The 20,465-nt window shown below is 43.1% G+C and overlaps 3 protein-coding genes across 4 annotated transcripts; 2 read left to right on the top strand and 1 right to left on the bottom strand.

The window, feature by feature from the left end:
- Positions 1 to 1,567: 1,567 nt before the first annotated feature.
- LOC135368838 (prolyl 4-hydroxylase subunit alpha-1-like) lies at positions 1,568 to 13,570 on the top strand. 2 transcript variants are annotated; one of them, XM_064602373.1, is made up of 15 exons: positions 1,568 to 1,736; positions 2,095 to 2,297; positions 2,675 to 2,823; positions 3,618 to 3,785; positions 4,592 to 4,752; positions 5,278 to 5,329; positions 5,996 to 6,189; positions 6,563 to 6,736; positions 7,670 to 7,740; positions 7,832 to 7,985; positions 8,056 to 8,121; positions 10,139 to 10,204; positions 10,571 to 10,639; positions 10,708 to 10,804; positions 12,123 to 13,570. In XM_064602373.1, the coding sequence occupies exons 2-15, from the start codon at positions 2,101 to 2,103 to the stop codon at positions 12,191 to 12,193; spliced, it is 1,689 nt and encodes a 562-aa protein (XP_064458443.1). In that variant the 5' UTR covers positions 1,568 to 1,736; positions 2,095 to 2,100; the 3' UTR covers positions 12,194 to 13,570. The 2 variants fall into 2 exon arrangements, with proteins under 2 accessions (XP_064458443.1, XP_064458444.1); XM_064602374.1 differs by lacking the exon at positions 10,139 to 10,204 and having other exon boundaries at positions 1,569 to 1,736.
- LOC135368839 (INO80 complex subunit E-like) lies at positions 13,507 to 16,180 on the bottom strand. The gene has a single exon (XM_064602375.1). The coding sequence runs from the start codon at positions 15,998 to 16,000 to the stop codon at positions 15,101 to 15,103; it is 900 nt and encodes a 299-aa protein (XP_064458445.1). The 5' UTR covers positions 16,001 to 16,180; the 3' UTR covers positions 13,507 to 15,100.
- A 152-nt stretch (positions 16,181 to 16,332) lies between these two features.
- Positions 16,333 to 18,054, top strand: LOC135368840 (mitotic spindle assembly checkpoint protein MAD2A-like). Its single transcript, XM_064602376.1, has 5 exons — positions 16,333 to 16,508; positions 16,636 to 16,782; positions 16,841 to 16,961; positions 17,017 to 17,120; positions 17,498 to 18,054. Exons 1-5 carry the CDS (start codon positions 16,433 to 16,435, stop codon positions 17,668 to 17,670), a joined length of 621 nt encoding a protein of 206 aa, XP_064458446.1. The 5' UTR covers positions 16,333 to 16,432; the 3' UTR covers positions 17,671 to 18,054.
- The last annotated feature ends 2,411 nt before the right edge of the window (positions 18,055 to 20,465 follow it).

The raw sequence follows: 20,465 nt of genomic DNA on the forward strand, positions 1-20,465 counted from the left end.
ATTGGTAGATAAGGGAGTGAAAGAGCGTCCTTTTGCGCTTCACCGCGACAAGCCGCGACAAAATCATGTAAACCGAAACCAATTAATTACTGAAACAAATGACCAGCTTCAGTGGCAGATTTTTCTCTAAAAGGTGTCCTAGGCATCCCAAATGGCAACGTTCTTTCCCTAGATTTGATGAAAACGGGAGGCGTACGCCCTTTTATGGCAATAATAAACTGCATAATGACATAAAAATGGCGTACGCCATCGTTTTCAGCAAATCAGGGGAAAAAACGACGTCACCCAGGATGATGGTCGGCTAGGAGCGTGCCATGCGGTGAAGTTCACTGTTAAGAGACATATGTCGGCACAGTTCCCCTTAGAAGTTGGCCCAGGACGCACATTCGCCCAGGGCGTCAGTCGTGACGTTGCTCACCTCTGTGAGGCCAAAAACAGCGAGCCATTTCATCACCACCACCACCATCGTCATCATCATATTTAAGAGTGCACGTCGCAAGCGCACGGCGGCAAGTTCATACCCACGCAATGATTTTACTCCTTTTTATGAGCATGTTACAACCACTAAAATTTTGCTAGATAGTTCATAGTTCCATAGTGTTCCACCCCCACCTCTTTCTTCATTTTTTCAATAAACATATTCCCACCCCACTCCCAAACCCATTTCACCTTGGGGTGTATGAATAGTCGTGTTTCTGTATTTTCAGACAAGCCATATTTCCCCATTGGAGGCACGGAGAAGACTACATAGGCTGTTACTTCTGGGACAGTTAATTTTGACATCATAGATTGTATGAAACCTCTCACAACAAGAAAGGCACAACACAATCATCGTGAACACTTACTGGAACCAACGTTTTACGAGAACCAATTGATTCAAGTACAGTTTCTTTTTCTTTTTTTCCCCCTTTCGAATAGCAGGTTGGAACCTCATGCCTAATAGTGCATATGATTTTGACAATTTTTGGAAAGAGTTGGAACAGTTTTCATTGGGATTTCCGGACTTTCCCTTTTCTCCTTGTTTTTTTTTCTTTCTTTTTTCTATTTATTCACTTATTTGCCGTTTTCTTGCATCTCTGTACATGCACGTATTACTTGTATTACTTCCATTGCATCTCCTGAGTGGGCCAAAGTTTGCCCCTAAGTACGAATGAATAAATAAATAAATATATAAATAAAATATACAGACATAGACGGAAAATGACAGTTTTCTAGATTGAGTGGACCACAGAATGGCTCGCACGCAAATGTCAAAAGATTAATGCAAAACAAAATTACAGAAAGCGGAAAAGTTGTTTTCAGCTTTGAGTTCATATCGAAAACAATTCATAGCCATGGAGTAGAATATCGCCCCTGGCGATGAAACGCCCCATTCATAATTTCTTAATAAAGTTTTTGTTGTTGCATATCGAACGCGTCCACTATCATTCATAGATCGAAATGTGTGTCTGGGAACATCTGACGGCCAACAAAAACCGGAAGGCTGCCAAGTCACTGCAACCGCGCTATCAAAGTCCTGCCAGGGCGTCCGAAGGCGAAGGCGCGGCCGGCTGCGGGGAGAGATAGACAGAGAGGGAGAGCGAAAGAGGTGGGCGACCGAACGAACGGTTTAGAGCCCTTGAAAAAGTGGAATCGAATGGGCCAGTCTTCGGCCTCACCGTCCGTTTACTGTTAGGGTTGAACTGCAATAAAGTATTCTACATTTCGGAAGGAGAACGCTTTTGTGTCAGTACGAGGTAAGCCAGCGATCGGTACCCAAGCACGACAGCGCTTTGCTCCGTGCGTAGTTAAAACCGAACCGTGTGTTCGTGACGGACAGAGTGTTCGTGATGGCGTGTCAATTTCGGCAGCGGTAAATCGTTGTTAATTTTTCAACTTCGAAGATGCTTTAACCGGTAGGGAAGTGCGGTTATCCCCAGTGTAGCTTGCTGTGGAGAAGATGCTTGTCGATCGCGCGTTCAAAGCGTTATCTTTAGTAACATCGCGACATTATAGATACTGATAAAGCCGAGCTCACTGGTCGTGAGTGAAACCATGTGTCTTCTCCTGCATTGCCGTGTCAAACGTCAAGTTATATGATCCTGTGCTTTGCAGGGAACGATGAAAATGGCTTCGTTCGACCGCAAGCTCGTCGCTCTACTGTTAGTCTGTTCCAGCGTCGGTATTCTTGGAGCAGTGGGCGAAGTTTTCACGGCGCTGGTGGAACTTGAAAACTTGCTCCTCACCGAAGGGGCAATATTGAACACATTACAGAAATATTTAGCTGATGAGGAGAGCAGGCTAGAACAAATTAGGAGGTAAGATCCTTTCATTAACTATTGTATAGCCATTTTAGGCAGATAGTGCAATACATATCGCAGAAGGTTGCGTTAGTTATTTGGTTCAACTTGTGTAGGTCTGTAGAACTGTAGAACACATTGTTCAATGGGTCAGAGTGTGATGCGCCAACCTGTGCCCAACAGAATCTGAGACAAATGTCACCCATCCCACTGTGGGGAATTAAAATTTTCGTCTTCATTATTCATATTATAATAATATTCATTATTATAACACTAATCTGCGTAAGCGAGGCTATGTCTACTAAAGAATAATGCAAAGTCATATAAAGAGTATTTCAAATGTTGAATAGTGTGTGTGATCATAGCTGATGTATCATATTTACCTCGAATTTAAGGTTTAGGGAGGAATTCAAGAAGTTCCACACCGCTGCAAACGACGCAGATGATTTCATGTCAAATCCAGTGAATGCGTTCTTGCTCGTCAAAAAGCTTACAGCCGACTGGAAGGCAGCCTCAAAGCTCATGTCGAGTGCCCAAGGAAAAGGTAAGAACTAGACACGGAGCAGAATAATAAATAAATCTCACTTATTTTACGCAACGTATTCCTTGTCACACAACCGGGAAGTAACATTTTATCACGTGTCGGTAGAAGGAAACCTTAAGATGCATTGAGTCGGCACAGGCAGTTACTTTGCATGGTTTGTAACGATTGGAGATGTGTTGTAAAGAAGCTGGTTTAATGTGCAAATCTGTGTTGAGCCAGCTCAAGGCCATGCACATAAGCCAGACATTTCTCATAGATAGTTCCCAATCATCAACATAAAATAAAGTTGTTGTTCATAGATAGGGCCCCGTAATGGTGACAATCCATTTTCTATGCAGTTTCATCTCAAGAGACCAACAAATTACATTTTTCTACACCCACAGTGCGAGTCAAAGCAATATGATGGACAATATGGCCTTATTGCTTTGCCTTCATGAAAAGGACTTCATATATTGCATTTAATATGTTTAGTTTAAGGACTCTAACAGAGGTTTATTGTACTTATACTGCCCATGTTGGGTTTGTGCAAAAGCGAGGCTGATTTTAGCTAAAAGCTTTACTGTTGAGTAGGTGGTCAAGAGTACACAAGAAAGAGAAAAGACAGTTATTGCGTATCATTATATTTATCGCTCATTACATGCCGTATTCCTTATCGGAGAAGGCAAAAGCCACACAAGCTGTTTTTGTAAAGACAGGACTAACGTCAGTACAGTATACTTACAAATTTGCTGCGTATGCCTTGTACAGGTTCTGCTGCTCTACACACGAATGCTATTTTATCCCATTCTCTGTAGAACTGGTTGAAAACATAACACAAACCACAGATCTACGATTCCCCGACGAAGAAGACTTGACAGGAGCCGCAGTGGCTCTACTGCGTTTGCAGGATACGTACAGGCTCGATACTGCCAGTCTTGCTAAGGGCCACATTCGGGGTGCAAAACCGTCACCGGAATTGACAGGTGCGTTACAGTTTTTCTCCAAAGTGTGTTTGTCTGCAAGGGGCAAATAAGGGTTGACAAGCACTGACTCCAGTAACACTCCAACTAAAGTTTTAGTCCTTCCGTGGAACACTATATCCTATGCACAGCTCTCACAAAGTGGTACGTCATATGGGACAGTGACACTTGCTAATAATTAGGGCCTGACTTTTTCGGGTTTTATTTTTGGCCAAATTCGGGGGGTAAATATCGGGCGATATTTTTCGTTCGAAAATTCGGGTGTATTCGGGTTAAATGCCGCTACGGCATATTCTGTCGTCAGGAATTCAGGTGTATTCGGGTGATTTTTTTTTTGTTTAATAAAAATTTGTCTTAACATGGAACTAATGTTTAGCAATGTTATCAAACTTTATTTTAATGCACGCTTACGAGTGTGCCACACGACCCGGATGTTTTTGGGTAGATTCGGGTTAAACCCGAATTTTACAGATTTCGTTCGGGGGGTAAATATTGGGCGGATACGGGTTTAACCCTAAAAAGTCAGGCCCTACTAATAATGAGTGTCTCTTTCTGCAAACTTCTGCAATGCTGTGCTTGAGGGGCTGTTGTACAGGTGATGTACTTTCCTAGACAATATGGTTTTTCTTGTCACTACCTGAAAAGTGTATTAAAATTCTTCTGCGACTGACAAGCAACCCTGTGACAGTATTCTATTATTGTGTTTTGTGTTGCGCAGCCAGAGAGGTCGAAGAACATGCTCAGGGTATCCCAGTAAATGATTAGAACTAGCAGTTGCGTTAGTTATACACTGTATTAATCTTTTCCAGCCGGGGACTGCTTTGAATTGGGGCGGCAGTCGTACAACAATGAGGACCACTATCACACAGTGCTGTGGATGCAAGAGGCTCTAGAAAGGGTGGAAGAGGAAGTAAATAAAACGGTAGATAAAGCTGAGGTCCTCGAATACTTAGCCTTTTCGACTTACCAGGTACGTATTTCACGTTTTGTAACGTGTCTCAATCGCAAGTGTATCTAAACCAGCCCAGGCACCATCATAAGTTTGGGTATTACAAAAAAAAAAGAGAGAGAGGGAGAGAGATCAAACACGAACTTGCCAAAATACATTCAGCCATCAATCCAGGCACTGGACAATGCTCAGCACCATATGTATTCAGCACAGCTGGTCAGCACCTCGCACTTATCTAAAATGCGAGGAGCGCCTTTTTCCATTATCTTTTCCGCACAAAAAATAAGCTGTTCACACCGATATCGCCCAATTTTGCTCCGTTCTACAGCTCCTAAAATGTAACCCCGATTTTTTGCCCAATTTAAAGAAAAATTTTAAAAACCTGAAAACACAGGGGCCAGTGAAAGAATAATGGCTCCGATTGTTGTCGTGGACCCTGATGACGCCCTGCATTCATGTGCATTACACTAGGCCTAACATATTAAGAAGTGTTTTGTGGACAGTCAGGAATGCAAGCAACTGGGTTTTGTCTCATTTTCTTCGCAGCAAGGCAACACCAGGCATGCATTGAAGCTGACGCTCGACCTGCTGGCTGCCGGTGAGTAAAAATAACGAGCCTAAGATGCCACATATGCACATACATAACTCCTGCCAAAGATAATCTTTCCGAGTCTCCAGAAAGGGGGGTATTGATCATGTACTGGTTTGTGCTTTTTGTTCAATAACAAGGAGATCACTGTCTCCTTCACGTTCTGTGAAGTTGTGACCTTATATCAAATAGGAATATCAGTACGATGCCTAGCAGAAAGTCCCTGGATCGCCCCCAAAAAAAAACATCAGTTTATACAGTCAAACTCCTTTACAACGAAACTCAGGGGACAGCGAAACAAATTTGCAGTAAAGGTATTTTCGTTAAAAAGGATGTCCATTATTGGACCTATAGGGCTCCAGCGGGACCGCAAAAAAATTTGCTGTAGTGGTATTTTTGTTAAAAAGGTGTTCGTTATAAAGGAGTTTGACTGTACATTGGATTTCCCTCTCCCCTCCCCCACTAAGTGCTCCGACAGAGAACCCCCCTCTCCCAAACCGAGGTTCTGGATCTGCCCTGCATCCAGGGTCTTTGTTCTTTTCCCAGGGCTTTTTGTTTTTTCTTTGGCTCCAAAAATAGTTTCTTTTTTTCTTTCAGTTTTTTTTACAGGGATATACTTTTTGTTTTGCCATATTTAATTTATAGTTTGAATTTAATGAAGCATGTTTATTTCAGCACCTGACCATCCCCGTGGTCGAGGGAATATAAAGTACTATGAAGACATTCTTGCAAAAGAAGAAACTCATAAACGTGGTGATGACGGTGATGTTCCGGTGGATCACAGCATGTCGGCAAGAAGCCGCCATGGCGTCCTCGATGATTCTGAACGAGGAATCTACGAAAGGCTGTGCCGTGGTGAACAGTTCCCAGTATGTTTAGCATCCTTCGTCTTAATTTTTGGAGGCACTACATTGCAGACCAGGGTTGCCAGATGAAAATCAAGATATGCGTGGCAATAAAGCATAAACTTGCGAAAGAAACCACAGAAGATTTTGCTAATTCCAGCACTAGTTACAGCTAATTGCCCAAAACCCCCTCTAGTGAGCAGTTAGGGTTTAAACATTACCCACGCCATCACAGCATCTCTGCCCCTGCCTTGTTCCGTCCATATCTGAAAACAATGTTCCCTGCAAAGCTGCCGTGAACTGCATGAACTCTTGTAGTGTTATTCTTGAAGTTATTGCAGTGTGATTGTTATGAAATATTTTTGCTGCGCTTATGTGGCATTGCACCCTTTTGCAGCACTTGTACAAAGATTGGCAGATGACATGCCAATATGTGACAAATGGCAACCCATACCTGCTCTTGCAACCCGTAAAAGAGGAGGTCATGTTTCCTAAGCCTCGCATTGTCGTCTACCACGACGTACTTTCCGACAGCGAGATGGAAGTTGTCAAGAATTTAGCCCAGCCCAGGGTAAGAATACTTATTTTTGTTATTGTAAAAGCACGCTTAAGGGATGCAGTAATAACTTGTACCATGTTGCTGATATTGTATTGTTGTCTCTGCTGTAATATAAGGCTCGTTGCTTTTCTGAATGGCATGTGGAAAAGAAATATGCAGATCAGCAGAAGTAGTATCATGGGTTTTGCTGCGTTTTGTTAAGTTAGTCCTAACCATACACTCACAAGTACAGCAGCCAACTGAGTTCCTGCACATGGTGGTGACTGGAAAAAAGTGAACAATGTAGGGTGCCGACAGGTCAGAAGAAGAAGAAGAAGCGAAGAACAGTTTAGTTAGAACTCGTGGCAAGGGCCGAAAATAAAACAAAGGTCCTTGTGTTGGCATATTACATTGGCGCAGTTGAGTTCCCGTGTTCTAACTTACCTCTTCTTCGCTTCTTCTTCTTCCGACGCAAAAGACACTGAAGATGACCCATGATGTTGCATCACTCAGCTTGTTGTACCCAGTAACCACAATAGCAGACTGATTTTTCGGACTCGTTCGATACTTGTCAGACTTTTCAGACTGCCGTATTATTTGTAGGGTGCCGACGGGTCGGAAGAAGAGGAAGTGAAGAAGAGGTTAGCTAGAACTCGGGAACTCGACTGCGCCAATGTAATATGCCAACACAAGGACCTTCGTTTTATTCTCGGCCCTTGCCTAACTAACCTCTTCTTCGCTTCTTCTTCTTCTTCTTCTGACCTGTCAGCACCCTACAAATAATACGGCAGTCTGAAAGGTCTGACAAGTATCGAACGAGTCCGAAAAATAAGTCTGCTATTGTAGTTACTGGTTACAACAAGCCGAGTGGTGCAATATCATGGGCCATCCACAGTGTCCTTCGTCTTCAGCAAAACGTATTGCAGAAGAAGAATGTACCGCTGCTCATGTACGCGTCAATTTCAGTTAAGGAGAGCTACGGTACAGAACTACAAGTCTGGTGAACTGGAAGTAGCTAATTACAGAATTAGCAAAAGGTAAGAGCGTCTATGTATAACAAATGAAAGCAACGGCTATGTGCCCAGCCGGATCAGTTTTATCGTAATTCGTACTCATTTTTGGCTTCAGTGCGTGGCTCAAGAACAGTGAACATGAAGTTGTAGCACGGATAACCCGAAGGGTGGAAGATGTCACTGGACTGACAGCCACAACAGCTGAAGAGCTGCAGGTGGTCAACTATGGCATTGGTGGTCACTACGAGCCACACTTTGACTTTGCCAGGGTGTGTTCCAGAGTCCCCGGGACATTTTTCTTGCATTCGATACAATTTCTTACTGCTTTACTTTTTCCAGAGAGAGGAGACAAATGCCTTCAGGAGCCTCGGCACAGGAAACAGAATCGCGACGTGGCTCAATTACGTACGCAGTATATCTCTCTATTTTGAAATTGAGCTAGAAGCATAGTGGTTTTCGGGTTTCGGGTTTTTTTGGGTTTCATGTCTTTTGAAAATCGGGGTTAAAAAATCTGGTGTTATATCATGGGCCGTAAAACGGGTTAAAATTTGGGCACTATCGGGTGGCAAAAAAAAAAAAGGAGTGCTTATCGCGTTTTACATGAACCTGAGATGCAGAACATAGTCTCCCCTAGTAGTGGCTGAATGTGCATTTTATGAAGTTCATTTTCTGTGTTTTTATAAATTTTTTTTTGCATTTTACCTTAAGTGACTACGATACAAATTGGGGTAAAAACGTGTTTTGCCCTAAAACACAGTGCCCGGTTATGCACAATCTGTAAGGCTGAAGTGATGCAAGGAGACACACTGAGATGTTGCCATGACAGAAAGGGGCATGTGACAGTATTCTGCTGTGTTGTGAAAAGTCAATGTTGAATATTCCTTTCTCCACTTCCCAATACTAGTAGTGCGTTTGTCAGCAGCTATTTGGTCTCTACATATTCTGGTAACGTGATGCTGCATATAAACAATCAGTGTGTGACAGTATTGAATAGCACATGGTACCTCCCAACATTCGTTCCTCAGTTTCGATCATGACTCACGAGCTGTTGGTTGCACATCCCTATGTTGACATTCTGTATCTCCGGTGTTGGTACTGAGGGGTCCGTAGCCCGACTGTCCGTCACCAGTTGTTACGTAATCAAATACAATTTATGCAACACCTGAGAAAGTTGTGAGGTGTTTCTTACATAAACTTTAGAAGAAGAAAAAAAAAACATCTTCCAAGCAGGGCCTGCCATGTTTCGGACAGTATTAAAAAGGGGGGAAATATGGCTTCTTGCTTACAGTGATCCGTAATGTCGAAGTTAAAACACAAATATAAATATTGATCGTACGGGCAGTGCACTCCTTCCTTCCAACTCTTCCTTCTTTTTTCCTGTCATTTGTCGTTACAATTTTTGTTCACCAGAGCAAGAAACTGTGCTCTCATACACATTCTAGATAGTATCTTTACCTTTCTCATCACATCTACAAATGAGCTGCCCTGTATTCTTCAGTCGATTTGAGGCATTCATGAAATCTATTCTAGTGAACTGCCTAAAATTTAATGGCTTCTTCATTGTAGCAATTTTTAGAAAAAGGTAAAATTTTTGCAAAATAGGGAAGTTCTGAACAGAAATGGTTTACTTTTAACAAAAAAAACCTCTATGTTGCAATGTAGTACTGCACAAAATATTAGTTGTGATCTTATTTACATCATCTGGTCGCTCTGGTATCTCACAATAGAGTGAGAAAAACATCACAACATTGTGCTTGCCGTTTGAGAGGCAACAACGCTGCTGAACCCGAACAGAATACAAAAGGCATAGCTTGTACATTCTTCTTGCTCTTTTTCCTCTCTCTATCTCTGTTTATCCTGCTGTTAACATGCATGTCGAATATGAGGCCAGGGCAGCAATGAACTAAAGTAGCACAATTAATTGCGTTCTCAATAAATTTAGCTACCACAACCATAAACTATTAAGTACTTTTAGCTCCTCATTCCTGTAATGGTAAATTATACAACAATTTCATTTAGCTTTCTATTTGCATTCACCGCCCTGCTCTTTCTGTTTCTTTCTTTTTTTCATGAACAAGAGTACCTTTAAGAAATGTTGTGAAGTTTGCGTATTTCATTAAATCTTGGGAGGCAATTCCTAAAGCTGGGAAATATTTAAAAATATATTTATCGTAACTCTCTGCCAATAGTTTAGCGAACTTGCAATAATTAACTTTATACTAGTTAACTAATATAGGATAAAGCAATGAAGTTATCTAAAGAGGAATACCATCTAAATGTCAGCATTATTACGTTGCCCGATTCCTGAATTTTAGGGTTATATTACAAGCAGTCCAGTAATCTCCTGACATTCCCTCACTTGATATGCCTCATAAAGAAGATTTCGCATTTGCTCTACTTGTTTCTCTTTTCTCGTTTTAAGAAAGGGAAGAAAAATGCCTTTCACCATTTGTCAAATGGGAACAGAGTTGCAACATGGCTTAACTACGTAAGCTACCGCAATTTTTGAGCCCTTGTTCAGATATATAGTATATTGAAAAACCCGAAAAGGCTTGCTTGTGGCGTCCTCCTCACTCTGTGTTGCTGCCACCTTAACTGCTTCTTTCACACAAAACCCATCTTGCAGCAAAAAAAGAAAAACTGAAAGCTTGCTTGCTGGAATGGCTATACTCAACCTTACTGTGATTTCCAAATGTTCCAAATACGTGTATATCAACGTGGCTTAATACATTGTTTGTAATAATTAACTTACTGGTACATACCAACAATAGCTGACCTCTGTGCATATTCAAGTTCATGATGCATGTACGTACTGTGAATATACACCGCTGAATTTTACTGTCCGTTTGCTTAGATGAGCGACGTCTGGGCTGGTGGCGCCACGGTCTTCCCACAGCTGAGGATTGCGCTGTGGCCAGAAAAGGTAGTGCACGTCAGGTTTGAACAAATGTATATCGAATTCCGTAATCTCTTTGCATACTTGTATCAAAGGGAGCTGCGGCGTTCTGGCACAACCTGCATCGGAGCGGTGACGGGGACGTGCTGACACGGCATGCTGCCTGCCCTGTCCTCGCCGGCTCTAAATGGGGTAAGGTCAATTTTTGACAAGCTTCGTGTACGAGATCCTGCTACAGAGGCAGAAATAAAGGTTTGATGGAATATCCTTAGAGCCTGAAGTTTTCGGGAAATATTTTTTTTCTAAATTCGGGGGGTAAAAATCTGGTAAATAAACATGCGCACTAAATTCGTGCGAATTCGGGTGAAAAAAAAACTTCCATTATGCTAAAATTGGGGAGAAATCGGGCTCAGTTATTCAAACTAACTGTAGCGGTTTGGTACAAATGGTGATGTAACTGCATTTTTCTGCCAAACAAGTTAGTTGGTGCATTCTTACAGACATCCCAGTAAGGGCAATTTGCCTGGTAAAAATCGGGTTTCACCCTAAAGGGGCAACCTTCAATTCGGGGAAGAATCGGGTAAAACCCTAAAACTTCAGGCTCTAAATATCCTCTAGTACTGTACCTAATGTAGGCTTCTGTTGAATCGGGTGCTACACACATTTTTCACGGCCACTAAACTTTGAAAAATCTATGTGCTAAGGTCTAGAGATGGGACGAATCCAGAATTTTCGGAATCTTGAGTTCGAATCCGAGGAAGGTTCTGCGAATCCACGGATCTTACGAATCTCGGATCTTTCGAATCCTTTTTTAAAAAGGGAGTTTGAAAAGCCAGGGAAAAAAAGAAGAAAACACTTCTACTGAAAAGCGTTTTGAAGCACAATTTGATATCTTTGTTTAACGAAAAATAAATAATATTTCACTTTCAGGAGAAAACGTACAATATACTTCATAAATGTAATTTATTTAACACGTTGTTCATCGAGTACCGGAAATACATAAGCTCTCGAGTCTGAATTCTTTCCAGAAAACTATGAAATAATCAGAAGCTAAACCGCATTACTTTTAAACTTGTAATGTAAGAGTTCTTCCCTGAAATCTTTCAGTCCAGAGCAACGCAAATAAACGAACAAGAAAATGCCCACCGGTCAAACAGGCTTTTGGCAGACTCCTGAAGCAACAATTTTAAAAAGAAAAAAAAAATGCGGATGGTGGATTCGAAAGATCCGGTTCGCCGTTTTGGGCACTCGGATTCGGTCTCCCAAATCCCTGCAAGGGATTCGTGGATTTGGTTGACCCATCCCTACTAAAGTCCGTGGCTTGAATGCCTTACTTTACGGTGCACTTGGTTTGGAAGAAACAAAAAGCTTCCGTTTGAAATCAGGATTGAGTAGTATACAATTTTTTGCATGCGTATTTTTAAAATCTGAATATTTGCACCGTACTTTAAAAAAAACAAACAGTGGGTGTTAAAGATGGAGATTAATGTCACACGCTGATCTCTTGCAGTCTCAAACAAATGGTTCCACGAGGCAGGCCAAGAATTCTTGAGGCCATGTGGCCTTCGTATCAACGACTGATAAAAGCGCCGGCAACCCGGGCAGGGGACAACGAAAAAGGCGGTCATGCCAACGAGTTCCAGGCAGCTGTACTCCTGGCACAGGGTTGACAGGACACCACGTCCGTTGCTATCTTTTGCGACCGCCGAAAGTGGAGCTTTTCCTCCGACGTTTTTTTAGATAGGATTTCCTATTTTTATATTGTACATGCAAACAGTCTAGTCACATTTACACTTAATATGTGCGGTCTCGTTAGCCTAGAATGGACCACACCAAGTGTATGTGACAAATTGTCCACCCGGTCATACCTAAGAACATGTTTTTTTTTTTCACGCATCTTACACTTTCCTTTTTTTTAGAAGCATTATGTATTTACCACTGTTTTGCTATCATATGTGGTTTGACCTTTAATACCAAAGCGCAAGGCAGCTCTAATAGCTTTTTATCACTCATATTTGTACCTGTTCCTTTGTGAAATATTGCGCTACTATTGCAATGGCTGAATTCACAATTATTTTGCGAAAGCTGCTGATGCACTGTCAGCAGAAATGCTTTATAAATTGTCCCAAACTGGGAGAAGACTCACGCTCAATACATCTTTGCTGTTCTTGAACACAAATGATAGCACATATGCATTGTTACTGTTGCCATTGCCTAGAAGTCTTTTTTTTTTTTATGTTATGTGAGTGTTTACATGTATACTATTGTATAATCTGGTCACAAACCTGTTCTTTTGAGGTTCCTTTTACTGTTATAAATGGTAGTATATATATGTCGTATTTTGTAGAGTGGTAGCAGTGGATCATCTCTAAAATCAAAGTAACCTGTTCATGCATACCTTGTTAGCAGTTTCACCTTTTGAACTGAAACCAATAATTCGCCAAGCCATGTGAAGAAGCTGCTAGACCATGCTTTTGAAGATGATATTTTTGGGGATCTACGTCTTGTCTCGGGGGAAAACGTCATTTTTGGATAAATGTTTTCAGTGGGGGAACCCCAGCTGTGTATGAAACGCCATAAATAAGTGACGACTTATTAGCAAAGCAAGGACACGGATAAAGTTGAAAGCAATTGCCACGTGTGAAGATAAGCATGAGGCTAAATGTGTAAAACAAGGTTAAAACGTGTCAGTGAAGTAGTCATTTCTGTGTTGTTGTTGTTGTTTTTTTCACGCAAATCCAGCTGATAAGATAAGCAGCACTAGCAAAAAGTATACGCGCAATAATCGCAATGACCCATCCACTAGAGTTATACAAGCGGGAACAAATGCTCAGAGAGTTTTGCAATAAGTTGTCAAACATTGTGCCATGTTTTTTGTTTTACCCGCATTCAACTGCTATTGCGAATCTCATTTATTGTAAATGCTTTTACAGCAATAAACATAACTTTTCCTTTCAAGCATTGAATTTGTACACCAGGTTTCAGCTAAGTAGTAATACTAGTCTAAAAGTTACTGCTATGAAAGAGATGCAATACTCTCTAACCTGAAACTGTAAATGTCTTGCTTCCTCACTTCAAAAAATGCAACGTGACAATGATGAAAGCCCACTTTGAGATCTCTTAAAGTGTCTGCTGAGGATTCTTTTATTAACAGGAGGTGCCAGCTTCACGGCACCTCCTTTAGTTGTCGTCACCACGATGGTCTTACACAGGTAAAGGGTACACAGGAAGCACACATTGTACGTTACATAGCAGTAACCGATATCTTTGGATAGCTTCAACACTTAAACCGTTCTGTAACTTCTTCTGGATGTTGCACCCAGGTACACACCAAATCAACTGATACACCGTATGTTGTAACTGTACAGCGTGCAAATGCATTGTTATACAGAGAAAGCTCAATGGCTCCTAAAATCATAGCATATCTAAAAGCAGTGGACAGTATGCATGAAAAGACCACCAAAGAAGCACTGTTCAATCTTGCATGCACAACACAGACTGTGTGTTTGGCAGGTGCAGAAATACTGCACCAAGAACCCTCCCCCTCAAGCTTGCACTTGCTTTGAAATCTGACATAATTATAGAAATTAGCGGGATTTTTTTTTTATGTGCAAGAGAACATGTGTGAGCACTGCAAAGTTACTGCACGTAGCATGTTGGGTTATCCAAATCCTTATCGATCTGCACCATGATTTAAGACCGGAACTTGCACAGATTACAACTGTGTATTTTGAATTCATAAGTTGGCTGCCAAATTAATGGCACGAAAATTGGTGTATTTTACACGATAGTTACACGCAATTCATGAAAAAGAACATGCACAAAAACTATGTGAACAATACTGGACATGTGTGGTCCACATTTTTTTTTTTCAGCTCCTGCTCACCAGGCTTATTGAAACGCCCATGCCTCCATGCATGCGCTCTGTGGAAGATAAGATGCCTTAATTACACATTAATCCGCATTGTTTGGCACGAAGTTCAACCTGGAGGTGACTACTGGTGATCAGCGATTTTCCTAGCACTCACCGCAACCCCCAAAATACCTGCCAGAAAGGCCAAAGAGCAAACCGATTTGGTGCCCCCCCCAGAGCGGCAAGAAGGGGGGGCCCTGGGATGGAGCCCCGGCCCCTTCAGGGGCCTGCCCGACCCAAGGCCCGATGGCTGCTAGCACCGCAGGAGACGTGAGGAGGGGCACCATGGCAGGACCCATTCGGAATCATCCCCGGGGCCCATAATTTCTCTCGCCATCCCCCCATAGGATCCCCTCTTCGAGATAAAAATCCTTAGAAAATCGCTGGTCGGTGTGTCGAAAGTATCACCTCCCTTTGTCCAGTATGCTTCAAAATTTGAGAAATTTCTGTTCGAGAATTACGTCACAGCCTCTGTGTGCGTATTTTTAGATGTAGCAATCACTGAATACGTGAACACGATTGTACTAGATGGATTCCTTGACACGACGAATGTATAAAGTGTCACGGCATGGCGATCATTCGGGTAGGTCAATAACAAGTCCTTCATCGTCTACTACGGCTGTGCCGTCGTGCCTGCCAGACACAATTACCCTTGCAGTGGCTATATTTAAGAGGTGGTGCCCATCTAACAGTTCCCCGGGTGGTTCATTGCTGAACAGTTCCGCGGGCACAGTAAGCGGCGCCTTTTCGGGTAAGAGGTCTCGAAGTGCCTGGCGTGCTTCCAGGTGCCTCTCGACTTCTTCGGATGTCATGTGGCCGTCTAAACGACCGACGGATAATGCTTCCGACACTTCCACCATTCTTTTCTGTATGCTGCCAGCAGAGAGAACAGGCTTCGGCGACGGCTGCGGTTGAATAGTAGCTGGTTTCATGCTTCGTATGGGCTTTTTCTTCTTGTCTGCACAAGCCGTTACTGGTACGGATGCTGTCGGAACGGGCATTGCGGCGACTGGTTTCGTGTTAATTGGGCCCGATGGAATGATATTAACGGAGCTGGTTGTTGCAACGACAGCTGGCAATTCAGTTTTGATGGGTACGGGACAAGACACCGCGCTCCCCGTTGGTGTAGTGGACACGGCGGCAACTGAGGTGTGATGGAGAGCTACAGTGTCGCTGGGTGCGTTAGGTTTCTTCTTTTTTATAACAGGAGGAGCTTCCACACGATGTTCGGGCTCGCTGTCGCTAGACACGGTCGCATCGGAATCGCTGGATGACGAATCTATCGACTCGTACTGCAAAATCTGATCTAAAAGAAAGCTCTTGTCTCGCGTAACCTTCAACAGCTTCCTCTGCGCTTTGCGTAGTTCTTCTTGAAAGCACTCGTTTTCGTAAAGCAGGAACTTAAGCTTACGCTTCAGATTTCTGTATTTCTGACGGTAGGAAATAACTGGCATAGCTTCGTCAGAAATCGGCATGCTTGCGCGGCTGAGACTTCTCTGTGTCAGTAGGATTACTTGTTCTTCTTTGTCACACGCGGATGTCACTTGCACTAGTTTGTGAGCGATGGTGCGTCAAAAACATATAATGCTGCGTATTGCCAGAGCTCTACGTATCGCATAACAAGAGCGGCATCTGCAAGCCAACGAACTGCTGCAGAGTCGGCCAGTGCCGGTAGTTACGAACAAAACCCTCGATATCGGGTTTCAAAATATTTTATCATCGTAGGAAATGAAGTAAAAAATATATGTCTTATTAAACATAATCTACTGCCAAATGCGGAATATGTTTACGTGCGAACTTGGTGCAGATCGTTGCTACGGTAGTGAGGCGGCTTGCGGCCATTGCTGCTAGCTGCGGTGTGGCGCCGATTTTTTCAGAACTTTGAAAAGATTGGCAAAGTTTTCGATATGTCTGGCACTGCAACCGCTACGCAAAACGCGATCACATTAAAAGGCTCTGCAGAAATAGTTGCCGAGTTCTTCAGTAAGTAGCAGCTTATTTGCTCCGTTTTATATGGTAGTACATGAAGAAGAAAAGGATTGCTGTTTCAATGTGCGAACAATTGCATGTTTCATCTTCCATCGCTTCCAAATCTTTATTTAAATTTTAGACTATGGCATCAACAGCATATTGTACCAACGGGGCGTTTACCCTCCTGACATGTTCACAAGAGTTGAGAAGTACGGTTTGGGCGTCTTGATGACAACTGAACGACAGCTGCAGGATTATCTCGATCTGGTATTGTCTCAGTTGAAAGGTACGGCTCGTTGCATTCAAACAGTAAGTGAGCTAATAACAACACATTTTACTCATAGCATGGATTGAAGCCAAGGAAGTCCACCAAGTCGTACTCGTAATTTCAAGTGTTGACACAAAGGAAACATTGGAAAGATGGGAATTTAACGTACAGACCGATGAAAAAATGACACACGAGAGGTAAGCGAAATGCCAGCAGAAAAGCGTCACGTTCATATAAAACTTTCACCCTCAGCAAGCCAAAGCACAAGGACCTGAAGGAGATCCAAAGTGGAATACGGGACATCATCCGACAGATTGTAGCAAGTGTCACCTATCTTCCCATACTGGAAACTGCTTGTGAGTACAAACATTAAGAAACTATCTCGTCATGTGCCATAACCACACATCCCAGAATGCTTGTCATGCAGCCAATAGAACATAGAGCTTTCAGCTTTGCTTTCTTTTACGTACGTAATGTTTGGAATATCTTGTTCATGAACCTTTGTTTGCTCACAGAGCAGAGCTGGTCTTTGTTCAGTTTGACAAATATTACGTGTATAAAAATCAAAGTCCATGCTAACTGGTGGAACATGACAAAAAGTAAGCCTGAGACAGAAGAACACACAGACAACCACTACAAATCGCAACAGATATTGCCTGCTTGTCTCTACACTTGCATCAGTTTTATTATTATTATTTTGTGTTGTAGGTTACGCATTCATTTACTTTTACAGGTGCCTTTGATCTGCTCATATACACCAGTAAGAATTCCGGAGTTCCTAAACAGTGGGCTGAATCATCTCCGCTCATGATTGAAGACAGCGAGACCGTGCGCTTGAAGAGCTTTTCTACCAGCGTTCACACCGTTGACACTGCCGTCACCTACAAGACTTCCTTCGACATATAGATAACTTTTTGTGAGCAACATGTTGAGTTTGTATTCTTTTGAATATAAACAGCACAAATATTTCTTTAGGTGCATGCTTGTGCAAGCTTAACACACAGTTATGTGCTGCAGTAAAAGGAATGGAAATAGCGTGCCATTTCAACTTACTCGATATTATTTTTCTGTGCAAGCTTAACACACAGTTATGTGCTGCAGTAAAAGGAATGGAAATAGCGTGCCATTTCAACTTACTCGATATTATTTTTCTGTGCATACATAAAAGTGTGCTAATAAGCTTTCTGTAAAAGTTCGATCATGATTCAGAGTATGTCCAAAGACAATTTTATTCTGTTCCTTTTTTGTTAAAGTATCATTGACTTTCAATAAAAAGGTTTCCCCTTTTCACTGAGGCCCTTCTTATCAAAAGAGCAGCTTTGTTGTACACATACTGAGACTTTATGTCAAAGTATAGTGATGACAACAAAGATAAAAAGAACTTTGAATGGAGGTACATGGAGGTAAACTGAAGGCATTATTTGTCTTGGCTGTCAGCTCAAACAGTCAACATCAGCCTGGTTCAGTGGCATAGCCTGAGGGAAGGCTTCCAGGGTTCAACCCCCTCCTCCGAAATTTGGTACCTTTGGTAACGCATTTGGGAGAGGGAAACGAGTGCGAAATCCTCCCCCATCTCCTCGAGCCCTCATAGATCCCCTCCGAATAATACCTAAATAATTGCAAAAAGGATAAAGAAGCTGGAAAAACCAGCAGACACGGCTGTCGCACACCCTCCTACGGAATAGACCGCTCCGTTTATAAGTAAATGACGCTGTAGAGGAGGTGAGCAAATGACGTCATAGTGTTCGACAGCGCCACCAATTTGGTAGAGTTGGAACTATGCTCGAAGCTAAGGGCGAACGAGGTCGTGCCCGAAAGCCACGGTCTTGAGAGGGATTACGATGGTCTCTGAAAGGGACGCGATCTTCGGTACTACTTTTCTTTCAACGGGAGGCAGCGAACAAGTGGCCATTCGTGGAACCCAGCCCTCCCCTTCCGATTTGTTTCGGTGTCAGTCTGTCTACCAACGTCATGATGACGTTTCTCGGGTAGAGGTCTATTCACCAACACCCACCCTGAGACGATAATACGCAAATCCCTCGGGCAGTGGATAATGGGAGTTTGTACAGAGTATATCGCTGTAACTGCCTCCAGATTGCTTGTAGGAATCCACTTGCTGTGGGATTGGTGGCAACCTACCAAAGCCAGGGGCAAGAAGGCTTGCGAAGGCAGATCCACACAAGTAGAGAATTTCAAGGCTAGCAAGGAGCCTTTCACGCGACGCCTCTGTTCTGTCCCTTGCGCCAAAGAAAGCCTCCGGAATTTTTAGAAAATCCACGGGACCAGTGTCGTAGTCAGATGGGGAGGGCTGAACCTCAGAAGCCCTTCCTCTGGCTACGACACTGGTCACGTGGATTTTCTAAAAAGTTCCCTCCCTCTCCTCCTTGCAAAGTTCCCCTACAACACCTCCCGAACATTTTTTTTTCTTTTTTTTCTGGCTACGCTGCTGTTACGGGACTACACGCCTGTACGCGATATCATTGCACACACTAAAGAAATAAAGAAACCAAGACGCGAGACTAAGGCGCCTGCAGTACACTGGTATAGTCTTCGAGACTCGTAAATGTCGGAATAATAGCCTGCAGTGTATATAGTAGAAAGGCGCCCATGGGCGTTTCCAGGAATTTTTCCAAGGGGGCAAAGCGTCCCCCCCCTCCACTCCCTCCTTCATTCCTTCCTTCCTGGAGACGGACGCTGCGGTGTACGCGGATGTTCAGAGGTTCATATTATGACATCTGAGAATAATCATGACCACCTATTAAGAGCACAAAATCTCCACAAGTGACCTTGGAGTTCCAAGAGGAGGAGGGAGGGCAGGCCCCCTTAGTCGGTACGCCCATGTATAGGCGCTCTCCGTTTTTGTACCAGCTATTTATGAACAGCCGTAGTTCATGGCGTTCCAATTTTTTTTACTCCTTGTTAGCGCCGCGAAGCAACTGGAGCTATGAGCGGCGTACCGATGTGGACAGCAGGAAGGAGTGGGGGGGGGGGCAGGGGGGTTAGTATGCGTCCTGGGCCGACTTCAGGGAGTACTGTGCCGACATTCGTCCAGAAAGTCTTCGGGAAACCCTGGGAAAACCTCAAACAGCACAGCCGGGGTCTTCAACACGACCTTTGGCTACCACCATCGAGCGAGACGCCTTAACCCGTGTTCCAGTTCCATATATCCCAATAAAAATACCAAGCAGAATTGCTGACTTCATTACAGTTGACGCCATTTTCCTTGACTGACCCGCAACCAAGCACACATGCTGCCCACAAAGCCAGCATATTACACTACTTTACTGTCGCAGTTCTGGTTATCAGCTAGGTGACACACTCTGTGCACAACAGAAAGATTGGAAACAGTGCATTATTACTATTATTGCGCTTGGAGCACGCGTCTTACGGCTTTCGTTTGTGTTTGAATAATTTGGTGCACAAAGATAAACCGTGCGCAAAAAGCGCTGATCACGTGCTACGAGCTAGTGTAGTTGAATAGACACCGCTACAAGTGTGCGTCTGGATATATGTTAGACGCCGCCCGCTGCTGCCAGTGTCTTTCGACGACTACCATATATCAATCGCCGTGGCCGGCCTTCCATTTGATGCCAATAAGGATAAGGAAGATGGGCTCACTAATTTTGTGACTCATCTAATCAGTCAACAATACAACAAACACTCTGTGGACCGGCCCCTGTGGCCGGCCTTCCATTTGATGC

Source organism: Ornithodoros turicata, chromosome 9 (genome assembly GCF_037126465.1).
Source record: "Ornithodoros turicata isolate Travis chromosome 9, ASM3712646v1, whole genome shotgun sequence".
Classification (NCBI taxonomy): domain Eukaryota; kingdom Metazoa; phylum Arthropoda; class Arachnida; order Ixodida; family Argasidae; genus Ornithodoros; species Ornithodoros turicata.